General features: G+C 36.0%; 2 protein-coding genes across 2 annotated transcripts; one reads left to right on the plus strand and one right to left on the minus strand.

Annotated features, from left to right (window-relative positions):
• Nucleotides 1-903: 903 nt before the first annotated feature.
• LOC138882317 (uncharacterized) lies at nt 904-2488 on the plus strand. Its single transcript, XM_070162927.1, has one exon. The coding sequence runs from the start codon at nt 957-959 to the stop codon at nt 2238-2240; it is 1284 nt and encodes a 427-aa protein (XP_070019028.1). The 5' UTR covers nt 904-956; the 3' UTR covers nt 2241-2488.
• Nucleotides 2489-3216: 728 nt separating this feature from the next.
• LOC104249719 (uncharacterized) lies at nt 3217-4002 on the minus strand. Its single transcript, XM_009806196.1, has one exon. It carries the CDS (start codon nt 4000-4002, stop codon nt 3217-3219), a length of 786 nt encoding a protein of 261 aa, XP_009804498.1.
• Nucleotides 4003-13460: the final 9458 nt, after the last annotated feature.

The raw sequence follows: 13460 nt of genomic DNA on the forward strand, positions 1-13460 counted from the left end.
CTTAGTGCTCTGAGCTACCTCGAGGTCACTGCTGTTTGATTCACTCCTATCTTTTATTTCTGTTTCATATTTCTTGATTACTAATTGGTATTGAACTAAATCACATATCTTTAAAACCACTAATCAAATTTAATTGTTACTTATATTTTCGAGGTAAACAAAGAAAGAAGGTAAAAGTGCCAAAAAAATGAGAGAAAAGATAAATATAATTGTTGAATATAAAAGGGTGCCACATCACCTTGCCAATGGCGCTCCTTTATATTTATATATAGATTTTATACTTCATACCAAACGCTATAAGATAATACTGATTTTTATACCATGATTGTATTCGCTTATACTTGTTATGACCAAACGTGTATTAATTAACAATTTTGAGATTAAATTTCATAAGGACAAAAAATGTCCTTTTAAAATACATAATTTATGTGTAATAATTTTTTTTATTAGCTACAGCGTATAAAGCAATCTTTGCATTATTAATCATCAAATAAATATACTCTACATTATTATTTCGCATAATTAACTAATATGTGAACCAAACGACTTCTTATTAATCGATTAAGAACTTCAAGCAAGTTGCAAACCACACCAAAGTACTTGCAGATACTTGGGAAAAATCGATTTAACTTCAAAATTATTTACACATATAGGACTGCCGCTGGCTACAGCTTCTCTTCTTCCATTGTTTTGTTAATTTATTTTGTTTCCAATATTCGAATAACACAGACGAACAAGCACATATTACCTAAGGTGGTGCGTTAGGTTGAAAATTCCAAAATCAGAACTCTCTTCAGTTCTCTAAAAGTCAGCGGTTGACTTCAAGAACAAGAAATACTAAGAAAAATTGATGGTGGATGTACTAAATTCACATATTTCATTTTCAAGAAAGCCATATAAACCAAGTCTATATCCCCCAAAAGAAACCACACGTTGAAAACATAGAATTGAGAGACATGAAATTTCAAGATAACCAACATTTCAGCCACCACCATATTTTAAAATCACTTGTTCTTAATGAAGGTGACGAACTTCAATGCCAAGCCTGTGAGCAGCCTATTTTCGAGCCATTTCATGGCTGCATCTCTTGCAATTTCTACCTCCATGAGAATTGTCTCAACGCGCCTCGTTCTCTGGTACACCCTTCTCATCCTTCTCACCCTTTAACTCTTCTTCCAACACCAACTTATTCTAGCCGATCTTTTACCTGTAATGCCTGTGGATCTGAAGGAAAATCATGTAGCCTAAGTTGTGCTCATTGTGACTTTGATTTGCACTTGAAATGTGCTCTTTTGCCTCAAACTGTCTTATTTGACCAACACCATCATGAACTTAAACTTACATTTGGTTCCCCTTTTGATGATGAGGATGAAAACACCATTTTTGTTTGTGATCTCTGTCATGGAAAGACGGATCATAATTACTGGTTGTATTATTGTGCTGGTTGTGATTTTGGAACACATATTGAATGTTATGTCAACAAACCGAAAGAAAATCCTGTAATCAAGAAAGCAATCATTGAACCAGTCATTAGTACACCAACAAGAAGTCCAATAAAAAAAACAGAGAAAAAATCAACCAAGAATCCTATAAAAAGCCCCAAAATGAAGCCACTATCTCCGGACGAGAAACCAAAAGAAAATGAAGGAGAAGAAAAGGCAGTGATCATGAAATCAAAGGAAGAACCAGTCAAGAAAGCAATCAATGAACCAGTCATTGCTGCACCACCTAAAATTGCAGTAAGGAAAACAAAGAAAATATCAGCCAAGAGTCCTAGAGAAAATCCCAACATGAGGCCAGTAGCTGAATCATTGGACGAGGAACCAGCAGAAACTTCAGCAGATAAACCAAAAGAACATGAAGAAGGAGAAGAAAATGCAGTGATCATGAAACCAAAGGAAGAACCAATCAAGAAAGCAGTCAATATTGATCCGGTCATTAGTGCACCAATAAAAGGTTCATCAGTTAGGACAACAAAGAAAAAATCAGCCAAGAATCCTAGAGAAAATCCCAAAATGAAGCCAGTATCTGAATCACCACCAGACGAGAATTCATCAGTCGAAACGGAAGAAAATGAAGAAGGTGAAGGAGAAGGAGAAGAAGAGGAGTCAGAATTATCATATTATGAAGCTCAGCGCAGATTGAAAGAACAACATATGAAACACATGCTCATGATGCAAGCTCTGGACAATGCTGCAAGCTACGTTGGGCCATCACGCGGTTATAATTACTATTATTGACCTTTCATTCAACTTCATCACAGTGACGAAGATGAAAGTTCAGTAATCTTGCACATTCAGGATTTGCCACAGAGTAATATGTTGAGTTCCAGATGCTATGATCTGTTGGAACACATTGATTTGATTGAAGTATTTCTAGATTTCCCTGCGTTTCAATATTGGTATTACATGTTTTTTTGAAGTACTAATTTCTATATTTGAATGGTGTTATATGTATATGTTTGTTATCATTCACTGTATTTCCTTTATTGCTGTTAGCTATTTAACACAATCTGTGCTGTCATCTTTTTCAATTTCTTGACAGTAATAATTCTGGACGTTAGCAAAATGACAGGAGAGACATCAAATCCAAAGATGTCATCTTTTTGCTTTTCTCTATTCTTATTTAACACCTTATAATATGGTTACTTCTTCTAAATCATGCCGTTGGAAAATTTGACCACTCTCTTCCTCCAAAGAAAAAAGAAAAATAAAACAAGTTCTGCTAAGTGCTAATACATGGAGAGCACAAAACGTACAAATTTAATCTCTCAATAAAGTTTGTAAATTATGATTATCCGATGCATAGCACAATTGTTTATACATTGAGGGGAACGTTGAAGCTTCAAAGTTTTTCATACATTTGTTGTTGAACCTGGATTATCAAGACTGGTACTTGCAGTTAAACTAGGCATGTAACTAACCAAAAAATTAAGCTTAATGAAATTGATAATCCAGAAGTTTTATTAGTCAGATCAAAGGATTACTACCACAACTACTTCTACACATCAAAAGTTAACAAGAGAAGCGACATTAACATCCTAAGATCTACACTCTTACCAACCTAGAAACAACAAAACTATACAAAAGCCAGAAGAAAACAGTCCATAACAATTTATCTTCTTCTGCTTCAATGGCCACCTCAATCTACTACACTTTTCTTCTTCTTCTTTTTTTGTTTTTATGATGGTGGTGTTCGGAGCAGCTTGCGGGCACCTCAATCTCCTACACTTCTCTCAGAACCCGCTTCATTATCCGACCCGTTTCCATTTTCATCTTCACCACCTTCTAAATACCGAACCTTTTTCCTCAATTCCTCCAACTCCCTCTCCATTACATACATTTTCTCTTTCAACTCCGTGTTTTCTTCCTCCAATCTCTCAATATGTTCTTCCACGTCATCAACTCTGTAACCAAACCCAAATGCATCACGACCCGACCCGCTATTTCTCGGGTCATATATCATCTCAAAACGGCTCAAATCATGGCTTAATCTCTTCTCCACTTCCTCAACATCACTGTCCCACGAAACAATAACCCCTTCTCCTTCATCCTCTTCTTCATGTTCATTCTCCGGTGATCTGACCCGGATTAACCCGTTCATCGACCCGTACCCGTCTACACCCCACTCTTCCTTCGCCACGTCAGCTAAAACTTCCCTCGCCGGAGAAAACTTCGGCGTCGGTAGAACAGACGGAGTCACCGGACATGGGGAAACCAAAGAGGCGATTCCACCGGATTTTTTTGCACGGATAAGAAACGACGTCGTGTTGTGCGGAGTGAAAGGCGTAAAACGGTGATTTTGACTCTGTTTCTTCTTATGAAAAAACCGGCGCGGTTTGTTGTTCGGCCGGTGGGTTTTCCAATTACTCCGGTTTACGTTCCCTGGAGTATAACTAGGTCCTTGTGAAAAAACCGGCGCGGTTTGATTTTCGGGTCTCATTGTGGGACGTGGGGGTGGCCAAGGGTGGTAACTCCGGTTCAGCAGCTGAGACTGATTCATGATCGTTGACCAGTCGGCTGGTGAATTTCCGCACCCAGAAAATTATACCAAAATTTGAAGTGAAAAAAACCCGTAAACTTTAGTAGGAAAATCTTGTGGGAGATGGATTCATGTTTTATGTGAAGTGGAAATGGGGTTATGTGGAAAAGAAGAAGGAGAGGCACGTGGAAATCACGTGGATGACGCTAAAGCTTGAGATAAAATATGGAAGAATGCGTATCAGCTGGGGCCAAGTGTAACTATGATATATACTCCCATTACCCACTTTTTTTGGGTAACTATGCGCGTACCACCCTATATCATGAGTATACAAGTTTAAAAAAATTAAGTAACTATATTAAATAATTTGTTTGAGTTATTGAATAAAATTGTTAAAAAAGATCTCAGCTCCTAAATATATAAATATTGATCCAATTTAGATAGTTCAACAAATAAAGAAATTTTGTCTTACATATGCATTATTGTAATTTCTTGAGACATATGTGGATATTTTATGAAAATTATTGCTATTTTGTTACCTAATCAACTTTGCTCTATTTTATTTATTTCTTTCATTGTCAATGCTTTTCTTGTGGAAATAAATTGATGTACCATAAGAGTTTTATTAATTTTAAAAATATTTTTGCTTATATGACAATTTTTAATAAAGAATTAGATTGAATTATTTTGCTAATTACTATTCTCTTTCTAGTTTATGTGGATCTTTTCGCTTTTCAAGAATTAATTTGACTAATTTTTGAAGCTAAATTGAATTAGATTAACTCGATATTTTAAAGTTAATATTTGGATATTCAAAAATAATATGAAAAATACTATAAATTGTATTTTTTTTCTCGTGTCAATATGCTGAAAAATTTATTTTAGAATTTTGGTCAAAGTTTATATAGCTTGAAGCTTGAAAAACTAAAAAGTTTTACATAAACTGAAACCGAGGGAGTAGTTGATCAAAGACTTAATTATTTGTTCTCAATATTAAAAAAATTTAAAAATAATTGCATTGCGGCTTCGTACTTTTATAATAATATAAAAAAATATGGATAATTCTTAAACTCCTTTCCTAGTCGGATAATATTTTTCTACTTATTATTTTTTTGTATAATATTCGAAATCTACATTCACTAATTTAAAAAAAAAAATACTTAATTGAATATAAACCTCTACTTTATAGCAATAATGATATACAAAAGCTTCCCCTTAGAATTCTAAATGCCCTATAAGAAGAATAAATGTCAAACATTTCATTGAAATTATAGTAAGCAAACATAAGGGGGGAAAACGCAAAAATCATATTTACCGAAAACGATAATTTTTTTAATGTCCTAATATTAAGACTTTTTATATAATTCAAATAAGGAAAGATTTAATAACCAAGATTTAAGCTAATTTCAAAGTCTTAAATATTAGAAAAATAACTAAATTACGATTTTGTCTAATACAAAGTCTATTTTTAAAGGGTAAAAAAGGCAAACGATATTTTACTAAGACATTCGTGCTTTTAATATAGTAATAGAGTATAGATATGCAAACTCATTTCTCTCATTTGAATTGACAATATTGTAATTATAATTGAATTTATCATTCAAAGTAGAAGAATATATACCTTGATATTTTGATGATTCCTTAATTCAAAACAAGATTGTCAAAATCGGTATAACTTTGTTCGTTCATATACATTATTCAGTTGTTATTAGATCATGATAAGTAGGAATTTGAAATTAAATTTTTGAGTTTTCTTCTTTGGACAAGAATTAAAATAAGGAGTTATAGTTATTTTACACAATTCAAGTAAAAAAATAATTAATATAAATTAAAATATTATTCAATTTTGAATTCTAAATATTAAGAGTTCCTATTATAGCAAAACTTTACTTAATTTTTAAATTTTAAATAAAATAATTAATGACAATGGTATCTAATATAAAAGATGATGTATGTGTTATCCGTTATTATTAATTAAAGTACTTATAAGTATAAAAATGTATAATTCACCTTAAACACTTTGCCTACTTGTGAAAAAATAGACTTTACGCTACTCACATGGTCGAAAAAAGAAATGGACAAAGAATTGGTATTTGAAACATGCTTAATGATTCTTAGGTGTATAATTCTACAAAATTAGACCGAGACAAAAAAATTCATTACAATTCCTATTGTGTAAAAACTTGGAAACATGGAAGGGTTATATGTAAGGAAAATAGTTACACTAAATATAGAAAAATTATCCAAGTAAAATCTAACTCAATTTCAGATTCCTAAATATTAGTTTTACATAGTTCTGTAGACAATAAATTTGGATCGAGAAAATAAAATCAAGACCGAAAAAATATCGCAACAATCGTAGTATTTTATTACGAATATTTGAGTGTTACAATCTCTATGAATCCTCTGATTCTACTTTTCTATAGTAAATAAATTCAAGGGCCTTTGAGCTTGATCTTGAATATGTATTTGTTGCCTCGAACGATGATCTTGTTCTTGAGCTTGAACTTGATTACTTGAACTTGACCTTGATTTGTTCTTCGCTCTTGAACTTGCACTTGATTTTTTGAACTTGAACTTGAAGGCTGAAACTTGTGGAGGAATTTGCAGCGTTTGATCCACGAGCTCTTTCTTGCTTCTTGTTATAACTTCTGGTCCCTTCTTTGAGTTATGAAGACCCCTATTTATAGTTGTGGAAGGGAGGAGTTGTGATAAGAACAAACTATTTCCGACCAATCAAATTAAATTGTGACATGGCCGCATTTGATTGGCCAGAACATATCACTTGCACACGTGGCGCGATTTCATTGGCCTTTTAGCGTGACTGGATATGCCTTGTCATTTTGACACATGGCATGGTCCTATTGGCTCTTCCGCTTGACTTGGCGCGCCACGTCATTTGACACGTTGCATCAAACTGGGCCTCTAGGAAGATGACATCTTGGGCTTAATGAAGTGGGCTCATCGCTTTAGCCCAATTAAATGGGCTAGCCCAATGGATTAAAACTTATTTATGTAATCCATATATATTGGACTTATATAATTAATTCAATTATATTAGCCCATATATTTATTTGGACCAATATATCTTGAATTTAAAATATAGTCCAAATTATTTATGAATTTAATTTTAATAAAATTTATATGCTTACAAATGCCCCCTACTTCAAGGCTTATCATAGCGTAGACTGATCGAGACTCAAGGATTAGACTTGAAGTACACGTAATATATATATATATATATATATATATATATATTACTTGAAAGCTATCCCGAAATAGAATCCTCACTTTCCTTGAATTAAGAAAAGTATTAACATGTTACTTGGATTGTATGAATATATGTAATGACCAACCATCAGTTACATTGGATATTAATGAAACTCTTTTTGCTCTTTGCAACAAAGAGACTTTCTATTTTTTTTATTCAACATAAAAATTCTTTACGTGGCCATCTTGATGGGAACAATTCTATTTGTATAAGCAATTGTCATCCACATATTACTAATTGTACACGAAGTGTTTTGCAAATTTCCAAATCCTACTTCAACTCAAAGTGGCCGAATTGATACTGAACAAAGATTAACTTGCCGTCAGTAACCAAATCCTTCAAGGAGACATATCATATTACTGATTCCCACATCGTTATTATGCCTTTGCAAGCCATCCTCGGCACTTGTATATATAGACGCATGCTCTACAATCGTGAATATCAATATCCTCCGCTTGCAAGCTACCTTGTGTCCACGTTTGACTACTCGGAAGCATTGACGCGAAGGTAATTTCTTCTTCTTTTCTTGTGCTTTTCTTGTTTTGTTGTTCCTTTTTTTTGTAGGTCAAGTGAACATATAGGTCAAGTGAGAAAGATATGTTCTTGTTTAACAAGATGATCCACGCATGAAGAAGATAATCTTGGGGTGTGAGGGGATGAGTATTCATCCTTGCCCGATTCTTAGAGAGATTACTCTCAATGTGGCCCAATTCTTGGAGAGATTACTCTCAAAATGGCCCGATTCTTGGAGATATTACTCTCAATGTGGCCCGATTCTTGGAGAGATTACTCTCAAAAGGGCCCGATTCTTGAAGAGATTACTCTCAATGTGGCCCGATTCTTGGAGAGATTACTCTCAAAATGGATTCTTGAAGAGATTACTCTCAATGTGGCCCGATTCTTGGAGAGATTACTCTCAAAATGGTCTGATTCTTGGAGAGATTACTCTCAATGTGGCCCAATGCTTGGAGAGATTACTCTCAAAATGGCCCGATTCTTGGAGAGATTACTCTCAATGTGGCCCAATTCTTGAAGAGATTACTCTCAAAATGGCCCGGTTCTTGGAGAGCATTTCATCTATTTAGACCTTTGTACCCATTCTAATATTCTTGATTCGGACTTTGATGACCCCTCTTTTCTTTTTCTTTTTTTTTTAGCACGAAGAGATGGCAATTTCAGTGACTATACCTCACCTTCCTCAAAACTTAGATATCTCATCATCGAGACTGAAGATGGCATAGAACAAACCAAGCTTTTGGTTCACACCTCACAAGCTGGCCGATATGCAGCCCCATGGCCTCCTCTAAGGAACTCCCTTCATGTAAAGAACTGGACCTTGGAACACAAACCGATTTCTAATCCATTATCCAAGATGTGGTCTCTCCAAGCGCCAATCCATCGCCATGTAAATATTGCTAGCACCCTTCCAAACTTAGGAAGTCGCATAATTCAAGGCAAAGTACATTGGGAAAATACAACAACAATCGAGGGTGAGTATCATCATATCCCAGGATATTGGGAATGGGCTGAAGACGTACTTGGTGGAAGCCAACAATCTCTGAGTACAACAAAGATTTACGATGTTGTCTATGCCTCACTTTTCACTTATGATCGAAACTCGAACATTTTGCAAGCATTTTGTGAGGCTTGGTGCCCCAAGACGAACACACTTTTTACATCAGTTGGGGAGCTATCTATATCTCTTTGGGACTTACATATCCTTGGGGGTTTGCCCATTGCGGGTTCTCAGTACGAAGAAGTGGTACCTGAGACAAGGGAACTCATCGGTTTGAATGAAAAACAAGTCAGATTTATTCCTCGATCTTGCGAGTATTTATTTGCCTCATTTCATCATCTTAAGGAGGGTACGGGTGCTACCCAAAAGGTCTCCTTCATCAAGTGGACAAGTTTTTGATATAAAAAAACTTTAATATATAGGCCTGCCCCGTTGCGAAAGGAAAAGAAATCTGCACGCCTAAAGTCAACACATAATCCTAACGGAGTTATTCCCGAGACGACGAGGTGGTCGAGTGATCAAGAAACTATATTCTCTAAGCTTAGGGTGAGGTCTGACAAGAAAGATGAGACATATGTAGCGGCATTCTTATCAATTTGGCTATGTGCCTTTGTGTTCCCCAAGGTAGAAAACTCCATTCGTCCTGAGACTTTTAAGATGGCAAGCATGATGGCAGGCGGGCGACAGATTAGCCTTGCAGTCCTAGTTTTAGCGAGTATTTATCATGGTTTGAATAAGATTTCGCGTTCTTCCCAACTCGATCAGGTCAAAGTTTCTTTTCCCATTCATTATGTTTATGGCTGGCTTGCAAATTACTTCAAAACCCACTATCCACTTGCTAAGGGTCCGTTTGTCCCTTTGATGGTGGCATACTCAGGAGAAGGGGCTGCAAGGTACTTTGACGAGAAGGATGGAAGAAAACGCATCCACAATGAGGAGGATATAGTTTGGGCACCAACAATGTTAACCAATTCCCATCCTTATTATTACGTGGATAACGATGCCCCTCAAGAATTGGAATCAAATTACTTCATGAGCTTACGTTTTAATTACCTTCCTTTGAGGTATGGTAACTCATTCATCATCGAGCCATATAGCCCGCATCGGTTTGGTCGTCAATTTGGATTTTACCAGAATGTCCCCGGCTTTTTGGAGAACGATATCCGCAACACCTCTCTAGATGAAGGAATCAGATTTTGGAGGATTTGCACACTGTATCGATCTATGTCACGTGCGATTTTTCCCCCAGTGGGAGATCCTATGGAGAAGCCTTTCTCCACTAATTATATGTCTTGGTGGGAGAAAGCGCATGGGAAGTTTCTCGAGAATCACTTACAAGCTTTGGTAGACAATGTTGGGCTAAAGTCTACAACTCCTTTAGGAGGTGAAGATCAAGGTATTGGAAAGACGCTCACAAAAGTTAAAAAATATCAACTTCAATCCCAAAAGTAGTTACGCAACCTAAAAAAATTAAGCTTAAATCCTCAAAGGCAGCTTTGAAAGAAGTGGTGTGCACTTCAACAGCTATAGAGACACACCCTCTAGTTCTTCCATTTAACACGCGTGTTCCTCAAGACACAAGCCAGAGTACCAATGAAGATCAAAATTGGAAAAGGAAACGGCCTAACCCAGTAGAGATCTTAGAGGTTCAAAGTGTTGATAGTCCCTCAAGAACGCATACAACTTGTAACAAAGAGGTAAAATACAATCGCCTCGCTCATTCCTCTTTTTTTTTAGGAGTAGCTTCACTATAAGTTACTTTCTTTGCCTTTTCTTTATGCAGTTAAACACCATTGGGCATCCGATAGTATCCTCATAGGACAAGCCGCAAGTGAGTGATGAATCTATTGGAGGGCCTATGTGTAAAGTGAAGTCATCGTCAAAGGCGTCATCTCTTCCTCATGACGAATCCCTAAAAGACAAACTCCAAATGAGATAACTCGCATTTCACCAATGACAAATACAGCGGTATCTATATTTGAAGGAAAAAGCATTGTTTTCAATCGCAAGAAGGAATTCATTTTGGGACTTTGGGAGGATATTTGCAATAGGCTCTCCAAAACTCGTCCGAAATTGCTCTCATCTTATAGGGAGAAAATCTTTGAGATTTTCGAGGATATGAAGAAGACGAATAATCTGGATTTTTCTCCATTAGAAGATTTACTGAATTCTCTTTTTGAACTTGCCGCATCATATGACCAAGAGCGATCCAATATGGCTGATAAGACGAGTGAAGATGAGAAGCTAGAGCTGATTTCCAAAGCTAAAGAGCGTCTCGAATCGTTCAAACTTGATGCAAGTGAGAAAGTCAAGAAAGTTTCCTCTAGTGAAAAGAAATTGAAGAGAGTCGTGAAGAAGTTGCAGACATTACAACAAGAGAGGGAGAACCTCGAAGGTGTTATAGAAGCGACTCAAAAGGAGGTTAAAGAGATTCAGAAAAAAAATTCAACTGCCGAGACTGAGGTCTCTTCATATGACAACATAAATTTGTTGACTGTTGATGATTCGTCCAATTTGGAGGAGAAGAAGAAGAACTTGGAGACTAGCTGTCAAAAACTGATCAACTACAAATTTTGTTTAGATTAGGCTGTTAGCAGTATCTCCTCTTTTATTTTTTTTATATTAAGTTGACCTAGTGGATATTTATTTCATCTTAGATAAGATTGTTTCTCATTTGCTTTACATTACCCGACATTTATCTTAGTTGCATAATTTTTTACTTTACGCACTTGTAACGAAAGGTTCATATCTTATCGTGGGAGAGTCCAAATAATGAACTATTTGATTTTTCGAAAATTAGATTTCAATATCTAAAATATATCCAAAATTCAGAATCAAGCACCTTCAGAATCGCCCCAGATAATATTTTGGGACCAACTTTAGATCCTACCACGTTAAAAATTTCAGATTTGCGCAGTCTCACCAAAAAATTCATATCTTGGTGTAAAAATATCGAAATTGCAAACCGTTTGATTTCAAGAAAACTAGACTTCAAGATATAGAGCATATCCAAAATTCTAAATCAAACAATTTCAGAATCATCCCAAATAATATTTTGAAACCAACTTTATATTGCACCTCGCTATCAATTCCAGATTTGCCCAGTCTAACTAAAAAATCATATCTTGGTGTAGGAACGTTGAAATTATGAACCGTTTAATTTCTGGAAAACTAGACTTCAAAATCTAGAATATATCCAAAATTCTCAATCAAATAACTTCAGAATCGTCGCAGATTATATTTTGAAATCAACTTTAGGTTCCACTACGTTGAAAATTTCAGATTTGCGCGACTTCTCCAAAAGTTTTGTATCTTGAAGTAGGAACGTCGAAATCATGAACCGTTTGATCTACTGGAAACTAACTTCAAAATATATAACATATCCAAAATTCAAGATTTAATTCCTTATGGATACATTCAGATAATATTTCGAAGTCAAGACTAAATTCTGATACACCGACAATTTCAAATTTGCGCGACTTCACCAAATATTTTGTACTTGATATGGAAGCCTCGAGATCGGAAGACGTCTTACTTGCCAAAAATTGAAATTTAAGAGCCATATTCTCACAAATATTTTGGGGTTCAAATCTCACTGAATTTGAAACGTTGCGCCAAGCAATCATTTCCTTATACTTGTGTTTCCTTTTGACTCCTCGCTTCTCTTCCCCTTTTTTTAGGCAGAGGGCAGACTTGGAGACCAACAAACTTGAAGGTTTGGCGAACCTGAAAACATAGAGAATCCCTGAACTTCAATGCAAATATTTGACATCCTTCTAAAATCGGCCCATTGAAGATATCAATTTACCAAGGAGGGTCGCCCCCTTTAAATCAAATGAGATCAAAGTTCAACAGGAGAATGGCATTTCAGCTTGATTTTGCATTCCTCCATACTTCACTCGAACAACAATTGGGGCAATATGTATCTTTTGAACTTATGCGACTGAACTTAGAATGAAACTCTAAGCTGCCTACGTACCTCGGTGAAGAGGATCAAGTCATACTGTAGTTCAGACTGAGTAGATTTGCCTAGGCCACCTCTTTCGAGATTTTCAACCTAGCGGATTTTTTTTTTTACAAACTAACTTTTGCCTAGGCTGCCTCTTTCAAGACTTTCAACCTAGCGGACTTTTTTTTTTACATCCTAACTTTTTCCTAAGCCGCCTCTTTCGATATTTTCAACCTAGCGGACTATTTTTTTTTTAGGCCGTACACAGTTTATACTCTCGCGGACTAGGAGTGTAGCAACATGCAGTTTAGGCTCGTGCGTCAAGGAGCGTGGCGACTTCAAGGATAATACTTCTTCAAAAACTTGCCATTGATAGGGCCGATCCCCATACCATCTGCATCAACCAGCTTGTAAGCCCCACTTGAATAAGCTTCTTGTACGACATATGGCCCATCCCATTTTGAAGTGAACTTCCCTACAGGTTTATGGGAAGTAATTATGGGTCTTCGTACGGCAAGGACTTGATCTCCTACTTGAAAGGATCTCGGACGAACTCTTTTATTGAAGGCGCGAGATAATCAAGCTTGATAACATTCAAGACTCTGTTGAGCTTCCAATCTCTTTTCATCAAGAGCTTCCAACTCTGCTAATCGAAGTCGAGCATTTTCTTCATCAGTGATCCCTTCTTAAATAGCCAGTCGTAACGAAGGTATTTGATGCTCAAGTGGCAAGACGGCTTCGAC

Source organism: Nicotiana sylvestris, chromosome 1 (genome assembly GCF_000393655.2).
Source record: "Nicotiana sylvestris chromosome 1, ASM39365v2, whole genome shotgun sequence".
NCBI classification, from domain to species: Eukaryota; Viridiplantae; Streptophyta; class Magnoliopsida; order Solanales; family Solanaceae; genus Nicotiana; species Nicotiana sylvestris.